Source organism: Pelodiscus sinensis, chromosome 1 (genome assembly GCF_049634645.1).
Source record: "Pelodiscus sinensis isolate JC-2024 chromosome 1, ASM4963464v1, whole genome shotgun sequence".
Classification (NCBI taxonomy): Eukaryota; Metazoa; Chordata; order Testudines; family Trionychidae; genus Pelodiscus; species Pelodiscus sinensis.
The window spans coordinates 190,204,732-190,228,348 of NC_134711.1; the positions used below are offsets into that span (position 1 = coordinate 190,204,732).

The window sequence follows — 23,617 nt, forward strand, 5'->3', positions numbered from 1 at the left end:
AGTCATATTCCCCATCAGTTAAATAATTGCTGCTGGGGATTAACAAATGAATGATTGTCTGTACAGTGCTGTGTAATTGCTCTGCATTCTGATGAAGAAGATACAAAGTTATTTGATGACCTTTAAAAATATGTAATGCATACTTAGTTCTTGTGGAAGCTACCAGGTTAGCAGCACTGTAGAGTGAGATCCTCTTTATAGATTGGGCAGAACACAAGAAATGACAGCAGACTTCTTCACATTGTTCTGCCAGTGAGTCTCATTCCTTACTCAGAAGGACCACTTCTTTCTTTACACCAAATCCAGGCCATCCCCAAATGTTTTCACTTTCTTCCTATACAACTCCAAAATCCTACAACAAAACCTCTCGTCTGGACCTTGGTTATCTCTAAATCCCTTCGTTTTCAGTGTAAACAGATTTTTACTGAAAAATTCACAGGTTTTACAAAAAGTATTATTCCTTTTTCCCCCTGATTTTCACCATACTTTTGTACTATTCAGATATATAAATATAACTTCCACAGGACTGTTCATTGTTTTTTTTAAAGTTACAGACTAACACAGCTATCTTTCTGAGACATTAGTCTGTATTTATATTCAAAGTTATCTGTTGAACTAAGGCTATGGAACAGTCTAGAAGATGCACACAGTAAACAAAACAGATAAGCATGCAAACTCTGACGTGCATGTGCATCTGAACATACTGATGAACCTCGTGCCCACCACATGCACGTTTCAAGTTGTTTGATAACAGCTTAGAGATTTGAAACACTGAAATGGGAAGAAAATGAAAATCTGTATCAGAATGCTTTTCAGAATGCAAAGAAGTATTTGAAAGTGAAAAACCAAATCAGGAGAAAAGGATGAAGCTGTGTGTATGCACCGCAAATGGTGTGGCCCTCTTATTAAATGTAAACATTTACAAGCTAATAGTTCTGAGTCTACAACAGTAAATGGTTTATTCAAATGAAAAGTTTCATTTGAGGACTAGCGATACACTGTTTTCTTAAACAACAAGAAGTCCTGTGGCACCTTATAGACTAACAGTTTTATTGGAGCATAAGCTTTCATAGGCAAAGACCCTCTTTGTCAGATGCATCTGACGAAGTGGGCCTTTGCCCACAAAAAGGTTATGCTCCAATAAATCTGTTAGATTACATCTACACTACGCTGTTTTGCACAAGAAATATGCAAATGAGGCAAAGCGTGGACCATCACTGCGCCTCATTTGCATAATTAATGAGTAGCCGCTTTTTGCGCAAGAGGTTTTTGCGCAAGAGCTGTTCTTCTGCATTTTTTTCAGGAAGAATGGCTCTTGCACAAGAGAGAGGTTTTTTGCAAAAAGGAGCCATGTAGATCGCTCCTTTTTGCACAAAAGCCTCTTGCGTAAAAAGCGGCCGCGCATTAATTATCCAAATGAGGCACGGCGATAATCCATGCTTCACCTCATTTGCATATTTCTTGCGCAAAACAGCGCAGTGTAGACATAGCCCACATCTATAAGGTGCCACAGGACTTCTTGTTTATGCAGATTCAGACTAACACAGCTACCCCTCTGATACTGTTTTCTTAAACTCAGAGGCAGCACTGTGTTTTGAGTTCTATTTAAATTCTGCAGCAAACCACACTAATGAATGGAATTTATAGCTTTAATCTAATGCTTTTCCTCCCTGTCCTTCCATCCATCAAAATAAACCCCAATAGTTACCCAGAAAATTATTAATAGTTTTTTGCACTGATTTTCACCTGTTTTTGTTGTGATGGTAACAAACACTGATACATTCCTGGGGTAAAATTAAAGAAAACAACCACTGAAAACAAAGGATCCTAGTCGTATTTTGCCTTCATTACTTCAACTGCTTCCATGATTGACCCCTCACTCTCACGCCATGTGCATCAAAAGTAGTCTTCCTCATTTACTGTTCTGACCACATCATTCCCTCTTCAGGTCCCGTCACTGGTTTCCTTTTGTCTTCTGCATCAAGCGTAAGATTCTTGTTCTGACCTTGGGCAATGCACTCTTGTTCTCATTCAAATGCACTGCTGTCATCACTACCTCCACCCAGCATGCTGTCTTCTCACACTGGCAATAGCTTCTAACTTTGTGGCCTCCAAGTCTTCTTCCACATGACTCCATACAGCTGGACTTCAGCAAGCAATCACCCTCTCCTCTTGAAATCCTAATGATGGGCTGGACTGCGGATTTTCCGTCACTGCAAAAGTGCACATGAGTTAGAGAAATAGGAATCATATTTGTGAAAATCTGGCACAGTGATCTTTAAAAGCAGCTTATTGTCTTTTCAGGATTTATGCCATTTTTGAGGATTTGCATGGATCTGGATATTTCATAACAGAGATGCAACTGTTCGTTGGAAACTCTTCAGTCCCCCAAAACTTCAGTGTCTCTGCCGATGATGATGTATTGATTGAGGTGGGAATTCAGAAAGAGGACAGCAAGCTCAAGGTGGTCCTCACGGAGTGCTGGGCAACTCCAACTAGTAATTCAGTGGATCCCCTGTCATTTGCCTTTATTAACAACAGGTACAGCACACCCTCCTTAGATGTGACACATGCATGTGCAAATGGTCTAGCAATGCTGTCCCTGATCTTGAGGAGCCTTTCTATGACCTAAGGTGGCTACTGACACCCTATCTTTCTAATGGACTTGACATGCCCTCAGTGAGTCCTTGTTCTCTTCAAAGCCAAATACCTAACTTCAGACATTTTCAAAGAGAGTGTGGAGAGCTGTTGCCTCCCCCTAATACTTGTAAAGGAGATGCCCAATATAGGTCTACTCTTTGGTCTCTGATTGGTTGTGGATCCATAGATGGCTTTGGTAGTCAATGGTGCAAGTGCTTTTAAAAAAAACAACCACAAAAAAACTATGATGCAGCCATTTGTTTCTGATACAGCCATTACCAAAGGTATGCATGTCTTTAAGGGCTCAAAGTTTAGATCACTGCTGTATGCTCAAAGGACACTCAGTACCTTCATATGAAGCAGAGTCTGGTGGCGTGTAGTAGACTACTAGGACATAAGTTGAAGAAAGGTGTTGAACAAGTGATTCAGAGGGCCTCACCTGGCTTGCAGAATCTATGTTTCTGGTGATGTGCTTGAGGGAGAAGGAAGAGAGCTTTGTCTGACACTCTGGGTATGTCTTCAGGGGGATAAAAATCCTGCGGCACAGAGTCTCAGAGCCTAACTCACTTGATTTGGCTTTGTGAGGCTCAGTCTGCAGTGCTAAAAAAAAGAAGACCTTTGGGTTGGGTCCCAGGCTCTGAGGCGCTCCTATCTCCTGGACTTTCAGCACTTAGACTCCAGGCCATGCCCATATATGAAGGCTGTGTCTACACTGGGCCACTTATTCCGGAAAATCAGCTGCTTTTCCGGAATAAGCTGCGAGCTGACTACACTGGCCCTTGAATTTCCAGAAAAGCAACGATGCTCTACTGTACAAAATCAGCCGCTATTCCGGAAAAACTATTCTGCTCCCGCTCAGGCATAAGTCCTTATTCTGGAACACTGTTCCAGAAAAGGGCCAGTGTAGACAGCCCAGTAGTCTTTTCTGGAAAAAAGCCCGGATCGCGAAAATGGCGATCGGGGCTCTTTTCCGGAAAAGCACGTCTACATTGGCTACAGACGCTTTTCCGGAAAAAGGGCTTTTCCGGAAAAGCAGCCTGCCAATGTAGACGCTCCTTTTCCGGAAAAACTGAAAATGGAATAGTATTCTGTTTTAAGCAGTTCCAGAAATTCATGCCAGTGTAGACACAGCCCTACATTGCCATTTTTATCCCTGCAGCCTACATCCTGTGAGCCCAGCAGCTGACTTGGGCCAGCCTTGGCCATGCCATGGGTCATTCATTGCAGTGTAGATGTACTCCTAAAGTCAGGTTCATTTTGGAGGGATGGCAGTCTGAGTGAAAGAATTTAACAGGAACCTGGGCCCATCTGATATGGAAAGAGTGGAGAGACGACAAAGATGGAGAACCAATGGTATATTTTTACAAAATGGTATATTTTTCCAAGTAGCACCTCGCTCTAGGAGTTGAAAAGAAAATATTAACAAATCCTGTTTAATTTCTGAAAAATGGGATGGTTCACCAGTACCATCCTTCCAAAAGGCAGAATTCATTCTTTCATGTGGCCAGATATTTGAGTCCTCAAATGGTGCTCTGGGCATGACTGGTCATTAGTTTACTATGTCAAATTACTGTATCATGTGTAAGATATTCAGTGTTGTGCAGTGTTCCCTGTAAGTTGTGTGCTTGGGTGGCCACCCAGGAGAGATTCAAATGACACCCAGCTGATTAGCAAAGTGCCCACAGCTGCAGCGTGTGTTTCTACTGGTGGTGCACATATGCTCATGCCTTGGTGCATATAACACATTTTATTCTGTACGTGGATGGAGAAAAATTAGAGTGTCGCTGATCTTGTGTGTCACCCAGTCCATCTCCTGTCTTCAGTAATCTCAGACATCAATTTGTTTTTGTTTTTCTCCAATGATGAGGTTGAAGAATTTCACAAAATAGGTCACTCGTGTATTTAGCTGCCAGGGCTTTAGTGTGCAATGCTCTTCTGTCCTATGGTCAGGCTAACTATATGGATTATCTAGGTAAGGATTTTCAGAACATGCTTATAAATGGAACTACACAATGCCACTACTGGGGTATAGCTTCTATAGCTTTAGTTATTTTGTGTGTCTTCTTATTCCCTTTTAGCTGCCCAGTCTCACAGACCTATACCACCATAATTGAAAATGGAAATTCAAGAAAAGCTCAGTTTAAGCTGAAAATCTTTTCCTTTGTCAATGACTCTGTGGTTTACCTACACTGTAAACTTCGTATTTGTGTGGAAACCCCAGAAAGCACCTGTAAAACGGTAAGGGGCTTGCTTCATAAATTTAATTTTCGATGTGATATATAATAGACAGTGCTCTAACTGGAAAAGGAAGGGATAATAAGCTTCTAAAAGGTGATGGTGTCCTTTAAACTTCTCTACATTTTCTTTCTTTTTCTACCTTGCAGCACTGTGAAATAACATAGCCACAAGTAAGCCTCAGTAGATTTTTCCCCCTTCTATTCCCTATTCTTCAGCTGAAACACGGAACATAAATAAAAATGATATCAAAGCAGGGAAACTGGACAGCTCAGGGACTAGTTTGATAGAGAGCCATTCACTTTTAGATTGGTGGTGACTGGAAAAAAAGTGCCACCTGATAATCTTTGTGAAACGAGCAGGTGATTTCAATACAAATCCTAGTAGACAGGTTCCACATATAGGGTTGTCAGATGGTTTCAACAAAAATATGGGATACACTTGACATTACATCACAATCTACATTACATCCTATTTAGAAAATACCGGACATTTATATTTTCTCAATTTGTTTCCCGAACAGAAAGCTCAAATACTGGACTATCTGGTTCAAAACCAGACAGCTGGCAACCCTATCCACATAATAAAAAATAGTCAACGAGCTAATCTCAACAGAGAAAAGCCAAAACTGAAATTATCAAGCAGCTGACACTATCACTTTTTGCCCAATGATGTCCCTTGCTCCCAGATCAGGGTTTAGGTATAGCATGAAGAAACTTACATTGTTGTCATCCTAGTTCCCCGGTTTCTAGGGCTGTCAATCAGCACCTATTCAAAAGTTCTTAAAGCATAGTGAACGGTATTCTGATAATATCATGTATGTCTGGGCTCTCTCTTTTTTTTTCCCATAAACAAAATATATTTTGTTATGTCGTGAGGAATTTCACAGTATAGGAAGAAATCAGTGGAAATGCAGAGAGCTGGAGTAGTTGCAAGTGTCCATTTCATTGCATAGCACAGAACTAACTAGAATAAGCCCAGATTAGCTGGGCTGACCCCAGTGACCTACTCAGTTACTATAACAACAAGATTTATATCTACAACCCAATACACAATATATTCCTCCCTCCTTAATAAAAATGTCCCTTTAAGAAAACAAAAACTAACTATGAAATGAGGGTAGAACACCTCAAGTTCCCAGCTAACCCTGGAGATTATTTTGCCCCATCTGTGAGTTAATCTCAACTAATGGTCCAGCCGTTGAGGAGGCCTCCTTTCTCTAGGTGGATTACGGCGGACATCTGGCGTTCTCACACCCAAAGATGTTATGGGTGCAGGCCTGACACGGGGCTGGGAACTTGAAGTGTGAACAGGTGAGGCTGTTGTATCAGCCTGCTCAGGGAGGGGGTTTATGTTTGCCGCTGGTGGTGATGGAGGAGGAGAGTCAGGAGCAGGTGATTCTTGACATGGTAGCTCACCAGCAGTGGGAAGGACGGGCAACTCAACTGGAGATGTGCCTTGGGGGCAGGAATAACCTGTCAATAACTGATCTACATGCCGCCGCCAGATGAGATCCTTCGCAGTCTGGACAGTATAGGAAACAGGTCCTGTTTGAGCAGTAATAGTGGCAGGGACCCGTTTAGATCCAGGAGCATAGTTCCAAGCCAAAACTGGCTGTCCAGGACTAAAGGTTCAGTCTTTTGCTCTGGATGCATGCCTGATGACTTGACCTTGCTGCTGATGTTGCACAATTTGTCGCGGTTCTGAAGGTTTCAGCAAATCAAAGCATGTGCGCAGCTGACGTCCCATCATTAGAAAAGCCGTGGACACTTTGGTTGTAGCATGAGGAGTGTTTCTGTAGGATAGTAAGAAGGTGTCCAGACTCTTTTGTACGAGTGAATGTCCTCTAACCGATTTCAAAGCTTGTTTCATTGTCTGGACAAACCTTTTAGCCAATCCATTTGTGGCTGGGTGATAGGGTGCTGAAGTGATGTGATGGATCCCGTTTGCTTTCATAAAATTTCCAAACTCCTGAGAGACAAACTGTAGACCGTTGTCACTCACAAGTTGTTCAGGAATACCCAAATGACAGAAGATTCCCCGTAATTTTTGGATAGTGCTCTCAGCAGTAGTGGAAGGCATTATACAGACTTCTGGCCATTTGGAATGATCATCTACCACCACTAATAACATGCTACCTTCAAATGGGCCAGCAAAATCAACATGAATACGTTGCCATGGTTTTTCAGGCCAGTCCCATGGGTGTAGAGGTGCCAATTGAGGTGCATTCCTCACACCCTGGCAAGAAATACAAGCTCTTGCCTTTTCTTCAATGTCACTGTCCAAGCCAGGCCACCAAAAATAGCTTCGAGCAATTTCTTTCATGCGCACCATTCCACAGTGACCTGAATGCAGCTGCTTTAACATCTGTTGTCTCAGTATTTTTGGAATAATGACAGGCATTCTGCACAACAAGCACCCCGAATGGGTTGATAACTCCATTCTCCTGGACATGTAGGGGACAAAGTCAGATGAGACCTGAGAGTTCTGTAGAGATGTTCCATGCATCACTAGATCCATTACTTGGGACTGTACTGAATCATAGAATACTAGGACTGGAAGGGACCTCGAGTGGTCATCGAGTCCACTCCCTGCCCTCATGGCAAGACCAAATACTGTCTAGACCATCCCTGATAGACATTTATCTAACCTTCTCTTAAATATCTCCAGAGATGGGGATTCTACAACCTTCGCCTATGTCTAGACTGCAGGCTTCTTTCGAAAGAGCCTCTTTCGAAAGCATCTTTCAAAAGAGCCTCTTTCGAAAGATCGCGTCTAGACTGCAGGCGGATCTTTCGGAAGAGCAATCCGCTTTTTCGAAAGAGAGCACCCAGCGAGTCTGGATGCTCTCTTTTGAAGAAGCCCTATTTACATTGAAGAACGCCTTCTTTCGAAAGAGGAGCTTTCGAAAGAAGGCGTTCTTCCTCGTGAAACGAGGTTTACCGCCATCGAAAGAAAAGCCGCGTTCTTTCGAAATAATTTCGAAAGAACGCGGCTTGAGTCTGGACGCAGGGGAAGTTTTTTCGGGACACAGCCTTCTGGACACAGCCTTCCTGAGCAATTTATTCCAGTGTTTGACCACCCTGACAGTTAGGAACTTTTTCCTAATGTCCAACCTAAACCTCCCTTGCTGCAGTTTAAGCCCATTGCTTCTTGTTCTATCCTCAGAGGCCAAGATGAACAAGTTTTCTCCCTCCTCCTTATGACACTTTTTTAGATATCTGAAAACTGCTATCATGTCCCCCCTCAATCTACTCTTTTCTAAACTAAACAAACCCAATTCCTTCGGCCTTCCCTCATAGGTCATGTTCTCTAAACCTTTAATCATTCTCGTTGCACTTCTCTGGACCCTCTCCAATTTTTCCACATCTTTCTTGAAATGTGGTGCCCAGAACTGGACACAATACTCCAATTGAGGCCTAACCAGCGCAGAGTAGAGCGGAAGAATGACTTCTCGTGTCTTGCTCACAACACACCTGTTAATACATCCCAGAATCATGTTTGCTTTCTTTGCAACAGCATCACACTGCTGACTCATATTTAACTTGTGTTCCACTATAACCCCTAGATCCCTTTCTGCCGTACTCCTTCCCAGACCATCGCTTCCCATTCTGTATGTGTGAAACTGATTGTTCCTTCCTAAGTGGAGCACTTTGCATTTGTCTTTATTAAACTTCATCCTATTTATCTCAGACCATTTCTCCAATTTGTCCAGGTCATTTTGAATTATGACCCTATCCTTCAGATTAGTTGCAATCCCTCCCAGCTTGGTATTATCTGCAAACTTAATAAGCGTACTTTCTATACCAATATCTAAATCGTTGATGAAGATATTGAACAGAGCCGGTCCCAAAACAGACCCCTGCGGAACCCCACTTGTTATGCCTTTCCAGCAGGATTGTGAACCATTAATAACTACTCTCTGAGTATGGTTATCCAGCCAGTTATGCACCCACCTTATAGTAACCTCATCTAAGTTATATTTACCTAGTTTATTGATAAGAATATCATGCGAGACCATATCAAACGCCTTACTAAAGTCTAGGTATACCACATCTATCTCTTCTCCCTTATCCACAAGACTCGTTATCCTATTAAAGAAAGCTACTGGGTCAACACGAGTTGCTCTCTTAACTTGTGCAGCAGTGATGGGCATGTTCTCCACCTGTTCAAAGTAAAAGATTTCCTTCTGGCCACTATCTTGATGTTTGACTGGCAAAGGCAGCCTAGAGAGACCACCTACATTGCCATGTAGAGTGTCTTTCCGATATCTGATCTCATATGTGTGTCCTGAAAGCCACAATGCCCATCATTGCATACGACTAGCAGTCATTGGTGGAATACCTGAGTGTGGACCAAAAATTGCCATCAGAGGTCGATGGTCAGCGAGAAGTGAAAACTTCCATCCAAACAGGTACTGGTGAAATTTCCAAATTCTGAAAACGATTCCCAATGCTTCACGTTCAATTTACGCATAGTTAGTTTCAGTCTTGCTTAAGGTGCGCGAAGCAAAAGCAATTGGTTTCTCCTCTCCTGAAGGCATAATGTGTGACAAGACCACTCCCACTCCACATGGGGAGGCATCACAAGCCAACTGTAAAGGTAAGGATGAATCAAAATGCGTCAGGACCTCTGCGTTTAGCAATGCACGTTTAGCCTTGTTAAATGCAACATCACAGGCGTCAGTCCACTTCCAGACCTTGTTCTGGCCAAGGAGCTCATGAAGTGATTTTAATAATGTGGCTAGCTGTGAAATAAACCTTCCATAATAGTTCAATAGTCCTAGAAATGAGTGAAGTTGACTAACATTTTGAGGGTGTGGAGCCTCCACAATAGCCTTAACTTTTGAAGGGGACTTATGAAGACCAGTAGCATCAATGGTGTGTCTCAAATATTCAACAGAGGACTGAAAGAATGCACACTTATCTTTACGGACTCGTAGGCCATACTCTTCCAGTCTTTGTAGGGTAGCCTCTAAGTTCTTAAGGTGATCCTCCTCGTTCCCGCCTGTGACCAGGATCTCGTTAAGATAGCACTCAACTCCTGGCAAGCCACACAAGATCTGGTCCATAGCTCTCTGGAACAAGGCTGGAGCAGAAGTTATTCCGAAGGGTAAACAACAGTAACGATAAAGCCCTTTATGAGTCACAATAGTCAACAGCTCTTGGGATTCCTCATCAACTTACATCTGTAAATATGCTTGACTCAGATCAGTCTTGCTGAACTTTTGTCCCCCAGTCAGGTCCGCAAAGATATCATCGATACGAGGAAGGGGGTATTGCTCTGCACATAAAACAGGGTTAACAGTGACCTTAAAATCCCCACAAATCCGAATAGAACCGTCTTTCTTCAATATTGGAACTATCGGCATTGCCCATGGACTATGGGTAGCTGGTATGAGGACTGTGTGACGGGGCGGACAGACCCCACACTGATGGACAGGGGGTAGCCCAGGCCCAGCTGGCAGAGAAAGCCCCGCCCCTCCAGCCCTGCTGGGCATGCTCCCAGCAGAGCCTGAGTATAAAAGCAGAGGGAGCCCTGCAGCTGGGGAGACGGTAGGATGAGGGAGTAGACCGGGCCGGTGTTTCTGCAGCAGCTGAGACCAGAGTCGCTGCCCGCACCTGACCCGGAGACAGAGCCAGCAGCCGCCAACCCCAGAGAGGCAGGAGCGCGCCCGCGACCCCGGCAGGTACTGACGCGGAGGCGAATGGGCCCAGGGGAGCCAGGGCGCGGTAGGAAGCAGCCCAGGGCAAAGGACTCAAAGCGCGGGCTCGGCCTGTATCAGACGGATTCCCTGCTGAATGGGCAGGAGCCATGGGCCCTGCCTAAAGGCCCCTGGGCTGGGACCCGGTGGAGAGGGAGGCCCGGGTCCCCCTAGCGCCCATTTTCCCTCCCCTGGATAATCAACCCCCCGGGCCAGGAGAGGCTTCTCTGATGACGTATTCACCCTGATCGAGGGGCATGAACGTTATAGTGAGACTGGTAATGTCATATTTACCCTGATAGAGGGACATAGACTTTTATGTTGGGACTACTAGGGTCGTATTCACCCTGATAGAGTGGGCAATGGGCCCGTAAGAGAGGGGGTGTACTCCACGCCAGGGGCGTACCCCATGACAGACTCCATTTTTGACTAGGCACTCCTGGACTGCTTCAACTTTTGTCCTGATAGCATATGGCACAGTTCTGGCCTTCAGATATTTTGGTTGGCTATCAGGTTTAATGTTCAGTTTCATTGTGATTCCCCTCATACTTCCCAGATCCTCTCCAAAAACAGCAGCATATTTCTTTAATATATCAGTCAGACCTGTTTCTTCTTTAGTCATCCGGTGCACTTCTGCCCAGTCCAGTGGGATCTTCCTAAACCATGATCTCCCCATTAAGGCTGGGTAATAGCCTTTCACCACCACAGTGGTAATTCTGCAGTCTTTCCACTTAGTTCCATCTTAACATCAATAGTGCCCAATAGGGGTACTGCTTCTCCTGTATATGTCTTCAGAATGATCTTTGTTGCCTTAAGTGGAAGATGCTTCAACTTTTCCTTATACACCGTGTCTGAGACCAATGAAACTGCTGCACCAGTGTCCACTTCCATCCGTACCGGTTTGCCATCCAACAGTGGGGTTACCCAGTATTCATGGGAGCCCCCTTCCAAAGACAAAACATAGCATGGCACGTCTTCTTCAGATAGGGTGTCCCTTTGATCATCAGGCATCTGCTTGATGGTATGCAGATTTTCATTGTTGTTCCGCCAGACCACAGGCCTCTTTTTCTTTTGTTTGCAGGCACGCTCAATGTGTCCTTTTTTTCCACACTGTCGATACACTAGGTTCTTACACCAGCATTCTGATGCATGGTGACCTGTCTTACCACAGCGGTAACATTCCTGGCTCCCCACTGTTTTGTGAGTAAGTTCTTGGGACATTTTATGCACCCCAGGGGGTGCACAAAGGTATTGTGCCTCCTATGTGGCCAGTTTCATGGAGACTGCAATATCAATGGCCTTCTGTAGGGTGAGCTGAGCTTCTGTTGACAGATGCCTCCATATAGCTTCACTGTGCAGGCCACACACTAACCTGTCATGTATGGCATCATTTAACATCTCCTTAAATTCACAGTGTTCAGCAAGCTTTTTCAAATTGGCTACAAATTGTACAATTGTTTCACTTTCTTTTTGGTCTCTGTTAAGGAACCTATACCTTTCTGTAATTACCAATGGTTTTAGAGCATAATGTGACCCCAGGATTTCCAGATTGTCACTGTAAAATTTGATCTCTGGCTTAACAGGGAGCAGCAAACTGCGTAACAGAGTAGGTCTTAGCTCCTACAACACTTAAAAATATTGGCACCTTCTTTTCTTCTTTAATGTCATTTACAATAACAAAAAGTTCAAAATGCTCAGTATATACGTGCCATTGCTCTATAGTCTCCTCAAAAGGTCCCAGTGGCCCTGTAAGTGTAGCCATAGCTGTTGCACTCTTCCCCCCCCCCCCCCCCCGTTTTTTTCTTTTTCAGTCTCTGGGCTCCTTGACCTTAGTTTCAGTTTGCACAGTGTAGCAGTCAGTTCTTACCCCCACCTTCCAGAACAGCCAAAAAAAGTTTGTTTTCTTACATTGACTTCTACTTCTTTTGTTGCTGGAGGCAGCACAGGTATCCCACCCTCGTCGCCACTTGTTATGTCGTGGGGAGTTTCACAGTATAGGAAGAAATCAGTGGAAATGCAGAGAGCTGGAGTAGTTGCAAGTGTCCATTCTATTGCATAGCACAGAACTAACTAGAATAAGCCCAGATTAGCTGGGCTGACCCCACTGACCTACTCAGTTACTATAACAACAAGATCTATATCTACAACCCAATATACAACATATTTTTCTTTTTGCTCAAGATTTTCTCTGTGATGACACAATGTTTTCATGAAGTGCTTGGTATTTGTCCATTATTTAATAGTTCCCTCCTGCTCTAAACTGCTTAACATGGTCTCCATTTATATCAAATGACCCCTCCTAGACGATCAGGAATTAATAGCAAGTGGAAGGAAATCTTTTCTCAGATTACAGACCTTTGTCCAAGGAGAAAGGAAAAGAGGAACAGGACAATTGACAGATGAAAGGCTACGTGACTTAAGTGAGAACACGAGTTAGAAGGCTCACAGTATCCTTATACTTGCCCTACCTTCTGCCTCCAGAAATATTTGCTCACTTCAGAGTTTATCTGAGGCCTGGATTATTGCCAGAAAAGATTGAAACTCATCTGTTCTTTCATCTGTTCTTGTCACTCCCCAGTTTTTTGGTAGATGAGCCTTGGCTGTCTTAAATCTGGAACAGAAAAGAGTAGATGTAGCGGGGGAGGGGAGGCGGGGAGCATAGAATAGGACAAAGTCAGGATAGTAACACCAGGCAAAATCAGCTGTGCAGTAACAAATTGGGGCAAAATATTACCATGATTTGGAACCATGAAATTGCACAATAGCTACCTATGTAACTGCATGTTCTTATATTAGGCCTTGTTTATATAGGAAAGTTATACCTGTTGTACACCAAGATATGAATTCAAACTGATACAGTTACTTCTGTATAACAAGTCACATGGATACTCTAATTCTAGAACAAGCATGCCTTTTTGTTTGGATTATTTAATTCATGTGGTTTTGGAAAAGTTTCAAGTTAGTCTGGAGAAAGCTCCTGTTATACCAGTGTAAGTGTGTCTACAAGTGGAGCATGCCATTACAACTATGGTGATTTAGTTATGCCAGTAAAATGGTAAAGCTGTCCCACGTAAACAAGCCCTTACTTACCCCTTTTGTCCATTTCCCTATTGTTTATTCCGTTCTTACAGAGAGAGAGAGAGTGCGGAATTGGTATTCATCTACAGATTTGACATTGTTTCCCTGGACTTGAACAAAGACACTAACTGAATGTTGCATTATAAATTCAATCTCCCCAGCCTTTAACAACTGCATTTTTACATCAAAAGCAAAGAATGGGACATTCTCAGCCCATTTAATTAGTCTCATTAGCACCGGTCCTACAATTGACAGGGTGTGTTTTTTTTCTTGTTAGAAATATCTTGGTTTCTTTATTTCCACTCCAGCTCATCTGATGAAGTGGGTTTTACCCACGAAAGCTTAGTCTCCAAGGGTCCTCAGTTCTTCTGTTGCATCTTGCTTCAAACTAGATGGCAAACTTTTCAGAAGAGGGAAATTTTTATTATGTGTAAACACAACGGGGTAATAATCCTGATGGAGACTTTTAGGTGACAACATAAGACAAATTATTTTATTTTATTTATAAAATGAGCAGTGCTATTGAGAGAGAATGTCAAAGGCCATGTAGTATGCTTTGGCTTATTTTGCAAGTCCTTTTTACATGCCCTGAGTTCTGTAGAAAACTTAGTAGTACATATGCTGTATTGCTTAGAGAAAATGTTGGTAGACATTCTCCTGTAGACTTTTTTTAATAGACTCAATACAACTTGCCTCGTCCCAAGGGCCTGTCCACAGAATGTTGTTTTCAGTGTTCTGATCTACAGACCATAAGCTGATTTTTTTTCACAACCTTTCTCTGATCTGTTTTGGTTTATGCTGTAATGTAACAAAGATTAGGGATGGGAAATTTAAAAAAAGTTCTGGTAGTGGGTACTGACTTCAGGAAATCAGCATAAATTCTTTGTTCTTTAGAGGGCATTCATTACAAGACTTTATATAATAACAACATGAATGAATGATTGGAGCTTTGCAATTGTTACAGAGCTGCCGAAGTGTTCGATCCCTGAAAAGTGGTGAAATTATTGCTACTCACAGAACATCCTGGGGGCCTCTGTGCAGAACCGCTGGTGAGTAAAGAGTAAACTACAAAAAATGACACAAGCTAATCTAGCAGATTCTGTTTTACTAATGGGTGAACTTGAAAACCTTCCCTGTAAGGCATAAATCCTCTTTGCTGAGGGAAGACAAGGTGGTCAAATGATGCTGGGTAGCAATCTATTCCTTTTGGGGTGCAATAATTGTCATACACTTGAGGGGGATGTTTTGTGCAACTATTTATGCTAGTGAGGCGGTGGAATTAATTGCACAAACTAATAGGTGTTTGAATTTGTAATGTCCCGAATCTGCTCAGGTCTAATATTGCAACCAGCTTTTGTACAGTGCATACGCTAGATTCCTTTTAGAGCATAGTATGTTAGGCTCTGAGGGCCAAATTCAGAAGTTGCTATGAAGGTGATATGAGGTGATTGCTCCCTTACACCTACATTATTGTTACTGCAAGGGAGAAAAAGTTGGCACGATGTACATGTTGAGGAACTGAAGTAACTTGTAAACAAGGGTGGAGGTCAGTCTAATTTACATGCTTCCTGGTTCTTTAGTGTGTTAGACCCTTAAGAAATGGGTGGAGTGGCCAAAAGTCAGTCAAGAGGAGACTAAATATCAGGCGGTCGAGTGGGGAATGGAGTTGTGTGAACAAAGTCTAGATTGTCCTACTCTATACTCCATTTGAATATGATTCTGAATGTTCTTTTAAAGTGCATCTATTGCCTGTCACATCATAGTATTAATTAGTATCCACCCCCAATAATATGAATGGTATCTCATGAGGTGCAAACTCATTAATTTTACAAATATACTTACTTACTGCAGAAGAAGGGCAGGATTAAAATGAAAGAACATTCCACCTGCAAGCTTCTACTGAAGCTAGGGTAGTAGCTCAGGAATGCTTAGAGCCATGGTATCCAACACGCTAGCCACTAGCCACATGTGGCTATTTGGCCGGTTGAGTGTGGCTAGTTGGCTATAGCAGTAGCCACTATAGTGACTGCTGCTTCAGAACTGCTTGGGCACCATGGGCCTAGAGCCACATTCTCAATGCCATTTGAGTACACACAACCCACCACAATCAGAAGGAGTTCTGAACAAGTATCTAAAGACAGGATTTGCTCTTAACTCACACACACTGCCATAAAAGTCACCCTCCCTACAGCACCAAATCACTGTATCTGAGTGCTGTGCTCTTAGCCCAGTGGGCATGCGAAGCCCTACCACTCAGTTGGCTTTGTAGAGTATGAACAGATTGCAGGGATTCAAAACTTTCCCTTGTTCTTTCTCCAGCATCTGATGCAAACAGTGAGAAGGCACACGAGTTAGGAGTAGGGTGCATCATCCTTATCGTCATTGCTGTGTTTGTTTTTATCCTGGGAGTGGCGTCCCTTTTGGTTTTCCGATACCAACGAAAGACTGGAAAATACAACTTCAAAATCAAGTCTGACAACTTTAGCTACCAAGTGTTCTATGATTAAATATTTCCAACTTATCACATGTAAGTACTGAACTGTGATCAATTAAGTTGTAAATATCCCAACCCTTGCAAAAATGGAAACAGACATGCTTACAGATATGTCTTTAATAATCACGCTGGTCTCTCCCACCATGGCACTCTGTCCCCGAGGATGTGGCTTCGGGGAATGTGAGAGGGAAAGGGGCATCACCACTGTTGCTGTGCAGCACCAGCTCCCTGATGATACCCAAAGTCACATCCTCGAGGATGGGGTGCCATGCGGGAGGAGAGTGGGGTGATGGTGGGAAGGGGCAGGGGTTGGGGGCTGGTAATGGACAGGCTCTCCCCACCAAGGAGTTCCAGGTTGCATTGTTTAATCATTCTGGCTGGGAATGGCCTGTGGGCCGGGAGTTCGAGACCTCTGTTCTAGGAGGAAAGGAGACCTGGCCTGAGCTTCCCCAGGCACCATATTCTGTTGTTCAGCTTCATCAATTATGGGGTTTCTTTCTTATTTACACCAAGGCTTCTTTATATTTTTGGGAAGTGTAAAGAGGCCCCAGTGAAATGAGATTCTGGCTTGTAATACATATGTATAAACGGCGTACTATTCTCTGAGCAGTACCCTGTCTGATAGCTTCCTTCTGGCAGTTCTTTCCCACTCTCATTAATTTATTGTAAAGACCATTGATCCCACCTCTCTAGCATGATTTCTCTGTTCTTGTCTTCTAGCTGGAACTCATCTCAACACACGGACAGCAACAGCTTTTCTTCATGTGCTAATCTGGTCCCGTTGTTATGCATGGCACTGGTCATGACCTGTCGCAACACTGAATCCTTAATGCTCACAATAGTTACGAAATGTGACCCTGCGGATCTCTTTTGGCTGTCACCAGAACCATCTAATTACAACACAAAAGCCATACAGTAGAGTTGCATTTTAAGTGGCTATGATTGTCAACATGTAGTACTGTACTATTGCAGCATATTAGACTGAGTACTCTATTGTACAAGGCAGCAGTTTTTCTCAGCTAGAGAAACTGAGACCCAGAGCCATGGAATTTACTCCAACAAGGAAAAGCAATTATTTCTAAAGAAACAGCATATTCTTATTGTCATTTTTCCTTTTCAAAATATTTGTGAATTGAAGTTATCCTTTTCTCTCCCAGCTCTAGTTCTAGCTATGTTCAAGACTCTATTGCTTAAAAATCTCTCAGCCACTTAAAATTCAGCTCCTCCATTTTAGTTTTATTTTCCATTAAGAAATGTCCTTTTGAACTGAATGGCACTTAACCCCCCCATTTTTTAAGTTAATAGAATCATAGAGTTGGAAGAGTTCTCAGGAGGTCATCAAGTCCAGCCCCCTGCCAATCCCAAACTAGAGTAAGAAACTTAAAAAAGAGTCCCTGTATAAGGAGAAATAAGCATTGGGCCAAGAAATTTGATGAATTTTTTGATAAATTGTATAATCAATTGCTTGACCACACTTTGGTTTATTATGAAATATACTCAAGAGTCCAAATGGCCAATTTAATTCAGATTTATTAATCATAGAATCATAGAATACTAGGACTGGAAAGGACCTCGAGAGGTCATCGAGTCCAGTCCCCTGCGCTCATGGCAGGACCAAGTACTGACTAGACCATCCCTGATAGACATTTATCTAACCTACTCTTAAATATCTCCAGAGATGGGGATTCCACAACCTCCCTGGGCAATTTATTCCAGTGTTTGATCACCCTGACAGTTAGGAACTTTTTCCTAATGTCTAATCTATGTCATACAAGCAAAAGGTTCTATAATATACCAGTCTCTGAAGAATAGTTTTGTGCATTCACCTTACACTGAATGTGTGCTGCCTTGACATGATCCTCTAAAGCCAGCATTTAAAACCCTACTTGTCTATTAGTAAAAGGTTCTATGTATGTCACCTGAAACTAAACACACACAACTTTTTACCTTGTTTCTGACATCACGGGTCAATGCCTTTGTATATTGTTCTGAACCCATGCATTCCAGGTCATGATGCACTCTTTCCTTTGTTCTGGGTCCATGCATTCCAGGTACCAAGGGACATGAGGACACCTCCTAAGCCTGTGATTAGATCATTAGGATTGTGAAGGTACCTCCCTTTCTGTTTCTATGAGGAAACAATATGTATCATGATACCAACAGTTTTCCCCATCTATTCACACCAAAGCTTATTGCAGCTAATGCAGGAGTAGGCAAGAGGTGGCTAGCAGGTCAGATCTGGCCCGCCGAGCCACCGAATCCAGCCCACGGCTGCTTCACTGGGACCCTTAAGCACAGTGCAGCTGCAGCCATTTTTAAATGTGGCTGCTCTATGCTCTGGATGCTGGGGAGTAAGGAGGGAGGCTTTGCGCTCTGTCCCACCCTCCAGCAAAATCTCTCAGTTCCCATTGGCCAGCTTCCGGCCAATAGGAGCTGAAAAATTTTGCTAGATGTAGGGGCAGGCAATGAATCCCCTTTCCTCCTGCCATGCTGCTCAGAGCAGACCCACGTAGAGCAGCTTGCAGCTCAGGTTCCTGCAAGGCTGCTGGCTGGGAGCTGCCTAGGTTAGCACCTCCTAGCCAGAGCCTGCCTCTGGCACCTACCCCCTCTTCAATCTTCCCCCCCAACTACCTGCCCAGGCCACCACCCAAACCCTGTGTACCCCTTTCCCCAGGTCACAACTCTCTCCAGACACTGCACCCCCTCCTACACTCCTCCAGGCCAGAATCCTCTCTGGCACCCACACCCCCTCCTGGACCCTGCACCCCATTCCCCTGCCTCAGGTCACCACCCAAATCCTCTGCACCCCCTTCTCCCAGCTCACAACTTGCACCTCCTCCTAAAGCCCCTCCCCCAGGCCAGAATCCTTTCCTATACTCATATCTTCATCTGGACCCTGCACCCAAAGCCTCTACCCCAGATCAGAACCCCCTTCTTCGCCCAAACTCCCTCTCAGACCACACACCTGCTCCTGCACCCAGTCCCCTAACTGAAGCTCCCTTCTCCCAACTTCCGTCCCAGACCCCATACTCCCTCAGTAGAAATGTGGCCCTCGGCGTGACCCCCCCATTAAAAATTAGTGCCCACTCCTAAGCTAATATCAGGTGTTACGGAATCCTTAGCATAAGTGAACAGAGTTACATACAGACCAGCTTGGGATAATTAATGTATTCATGCTTAATAATATGTATACTTAAATGTTTGGAATATACATGGCGGGTAGTAGTATCAGCATAATATGTATGTATGCTTGCCGTTTCCTGCTACTCATCTTGTGGAAAGTATGATGATTTCCCTGCAAAGTACTGGCAGAGACCTTGCCTTCCAAACTCATAGGAGACCCAACAGTGGAAAAATGAGAAGGATCTTGGGTTACCTGGAGGCTGCCCCAACAATATTGAACCCTACTTTAATATGGACATCTAATATGTCTCTCTTCCACTTTAAACCAATCCTTTCCCCCTGGCAAGTGGCTATTGAGGAGGAGTCATGACATGATGCTCTCTCCACTGCCCCAGTCCCTGACGTTACAGACATTTCCACAGTATGGAGAGAGAAGCAGCAGTAGAACTTGTAACTAATGATGATGGCAACTCTGCATTTGGATTGTTTAAGACATTTTACTTGTGAGTGATTTTAGTTAATGGTACCTGTCTCACATTTTTTTTCTTCTTTAGTACGGTGGACATTTTCATACCACTTTAAGGTTGATGGACATAATTATAATAAGGTGTTCCCTTTTTAAAAAAAAACAAATAATGATCAGTAGGGAATGCTGAATAGACAGACAATCTTAAAGATTTGCACTGCTTTACTGGTACTACTGTACTCCCTTTGCCGTCCGACTTATATTCAACAATCCTATTTGTATCTTCTGAATCCAGTGCCTGCTTCATGTAGAGATTACAGGGTGAGATTCTATGGCCTTTGTTATGTAGGATGCCAGAACAGATGGATCATAATATTCCCTTTCTGGCTTAAATCTATGGATCGCTTATAGAGTAAGTTATCTCTGCTTTTGACCCAAGATGCCTTACAAAGCATGCAAACCTCTTTTGTATAATCATTTCATAAATCATGTTTGACATGACTGGATTGTAGCAAGACAAGGTAGGTGAGGTAATGTCTTTTATTAGTCCAATGTACATTGGTGAAAGAGACCAGCTTTTGAACCACACTGAGCTCTTTTTCAGCTCTGAGAAAGGAACTTCCAGCAAACTAAGATGGAACAGATTGCTTAGCATATATAATTAGCACATATTGTAAGGGACTGTTCAAGGTAGACAATTCAATTAATGAATTGTCATGTATGTCCAACAGCAGAGTTACTCCCAATAAAAATACTGCCTTGGCTGATAATGATGCAGTGAAGACGGGAATGTTTTTCAACCTTAAAGTTTTTGATGAATGTACCACTAACTTTTCATCTTACTGAAGTTTCTTTATTCTTGGTAAATTTGCTCTGAGCATCACACTGTATTTGCCTTGTGCACCTGGTGAAAGAGAAAATTATTTTAATATAAATATTTTTCTATAGTTTGTAGCATTTGCACTCCTAACTGCTCTCAAATTACAAGAGCAGAGCTTCAGCTTTTGACTTCAGTGGAGCTATGCTGACTTACAGCAGTGGAGAATCTAGCCCATGGTTTTTAATGAAGTGGGATAACCTGATATTTAGCATACTTAATGGAAACTGTTGTTGCAAACAGACACAACTCAGATATTATGTAGCCTCAGTTTTGGTGTCTTAATAAATACAAGGTCTAAGCTTATCTCCAGTTTTTTTACAAAATTGATTTAATGACTTGGTCACAAAGTAAGACTTTCAGAATGTCCTGAAACAGCATGTTAAGTGAATGTCGCAATGCAAGTTGTATGCAGTGTAATTCCAGGATACCAGGGACACAGGGTGGGCAAGGAAATATCTTTTGTGGAATCAACTTCTTCCTGGCAGCTACTTCTTTCTCAACAGCTACTCATACATCAACGTACTGAACATCAGGACAAAATATGAGCCATAATGTGACTATGGATTGTAGCCACAAATTATTACATGCTCACAGTTCTGAAGGAGGTATATCTTCAATACCATATGAAAGAGGCACACACATTTTTGTTTTATGTGTAAGGATATTTTTTTGAAAGAGATGTGCACCCCACAAGCCGAATACTTTGATCATGATCAAATAATATGACTGACATTAGTGCTACACCACATGTAACACATTGTATTTACTGACTGTCTCAGTGAAGATGGCAAAATTGACAGAGCCAAAGGTAGGAGGTAGTGCTCTGATGGTTCCTGGGCATACCCAGAGTTATGAGGCATTTCATTACCACTGCCCTTCCTATGAGGAAGCCTTGTCACCTAAAAAGAATGGCTCAGGTTTAGGAATCTCTCAGAATCAGGGGTGGGGAAAAGGGTCTCCGTGGGCTGGATGCGGCCTGCCAAGCAAGTGGATCCGGCCCACAGAGGGTCTGGGGGCAGGAGGAAACACTTGAAGTATCCTGCTGCCCTGTGTGGGGTGTGGCACTTCTAAGTGCTGCAAGCTCCTTGCAGGGCAGGGGAAGGGTGGGAGGAGACTTTGTGCGCTCCTCCCACTCTCAGGCCAATCGGGTTGGGGGCGGGGAGAGCATGTGAGCATGTGAAGTCTCCTCCCGCCCTCCAAGGGGCTCAGCAGTTAAAGTCAACCACCGGCTGCTGCTCAATGCGGCGCTCCCTTGCAGGGCGGGGGCAGGGAGCGAGAGACTTCATGTGCTCCTCCTCCCCAGGCCCTGATTGACCTGGGGGCAGTGGAGGGATGGGGAGGAGCGGGGAGCATGTGAAGTCTCCTCCCACTGCCAGGGGCACGGGCACCTAGAGGGAACCACCAGCTGTTCAGAACAGCTGGCGGTTCTCTTTGGGGTGGCAAAGAAGTGTCCTGGCCCTGCCTTTTCTGCTTGAGGCCCCGCTTCTTTTGGGGTGGCCTGGAGTTACTTCAAAAATTTCTGAAGTGGCCTCCAGTGAAAAATTATTGCCCATTCCTGCTCTAAAGGGAAATGTGGACAAATTGGGGAACTGGTCTGAATTCACCAAGATGAAATTAAATAAAGGCAAGTTCAAAATACTAAGGAAAACTAAGAAGCACAACTACAAAATGGGTATAACTGATTAGATGGTACTGCTGAAAATGGTCTGGGGAATATAGAGGCGTATATATTAAATACGAGTCAACAATGTGATGCAGTAGTGAAAAAAGGATAATATTCCAGGGTATATTAACAGTATAGTTGTATGTGTAGTCCCCTTACTAAAGGGGCCTCTGTTTTATTCTGAAAAGACCCTGTGTGCTACAATCCAGACTACAATTCCCATGAGCCCTTGGGAAAAAACCAGGAAGGGAGGACTCTTGTGTGAGAGAGGACGGCTCGCTCCATGTGCTTGAAGAAAGAGGCCTAACAGTCTGAGACTCTGCCTTGGAGTTTGGAACCAAAGGGGGAGCCAAGCTGCTGCCAAGGACATTGACCCAGTGCAGGGGCTGTTGGATGCAGCTCCTGGATGCCTGTTGGAACTGGGAGTTAGCAGGCTGCTTCCTATAGGCACAGTATAAGGCAGTAAGTTTGGGCCTTGTTGGAAAAGTGCTGCCTGGGACAGAGCTGCAGTTTAGCCTGGAACAAATCTCCACTACAGCTGCAACATCAGCGCGCCCACGCAAGCGTCTGGGACTGAGTCTAGGGGTGTGCACACTCTGGGGTGGGGTCACTGTTGTCTAGCTATATAAGCTTTAGTTATTGTTATGTGTTTTGTTAATGCTATTCATTGCTAATCTGTTAATCCCTGTATATTTGTTAAGATGGTTTATTTTAAAGTGTTCCATTAGATGTATATGATTTGTAGTTGTTCTGGAATTAGATCCAGATTTATGTTGGAATGAGTTTATACCTGGAGGCTCTCAAGGCACACCAATGTGTGTATAAGGCCAGCCAGGTGGAGGCACCGCCATTTTACATTCATTGCCAGCAAGGGACTGCAGCAAAGGGGTGGATAGGGCTTTCCCCAAGTAAACACCATCACCACTGGGGTGCCCAGGATCTCTTTTGGGTTAAAACACCAGGCGCCCAGGCACACCTGTGAGTGTGACCTGCTCCCCATTAACCCGGGGAGGAAAAAGGGGCTTACATATGTAAGAAAAGAGAGGTAACTGTCCTGCTCTATGTAGCAGTAGTGGCACTTACCTGGAGTACCAGGGCCAGCTCTAGATTTTTTCTGCCCCAAGCAAAAATTTTTTGGCTGCCCCCCCTTTTTTGTCCAGGGAGGGTCTGCGTGCAAATGCAGCTTGCACAGCTTGTTGGGGGTATGCACGCAAATGCAGCTTGTGCAGCTTCCTGGGGAGTGGGGTGCATGCTTCAGGGGGAGCCCAAACCCCGGGGCATTTTCAACTCCTAGGAGAGCACCAGGAATTCCCCACATAAGGACAATGGGAGGA

General features: G+C 43.8%; 1 protein-coding gene across 1 annotated transcript in view; it reads left to right on the forward strand.

Annotated features, from left to right (window-relative positions):
• Window positions 1-20,913, forward strand: part of UMODL1 (uromodulin like 1) — an 83,255-nt gene extending 62,342 nt beyond the window's left edge. The window contains exons 18-22 of the mRNA XM_075912204.1: window positions 2,305-2,541; window positions 4,719-4,878; window positions 14,622-14,706; window positions 15,977-16,184; window positions 16,872-20,913. Coding sequence (XP_075768319.1) covers window positions 2,305-2,541; window positions 4,719-4,878; window positions 14,622-14,706; window positions 15,977-16,164 — 670 coding nt within the window. The 3' untranslated portion in view covers window positions 16,165-16,184; window positions 16,872-20,913. The remainder of the gene's footprint in view (window positions 1-2,304; window positions 2,542-4,718; window positions 4,879-14,621; window positions 14,707-15,976; window positions 16,185-16,871) is intronic.
• Window positions 20,914-23,617: the final 2,704 nt, after the last annotated feature.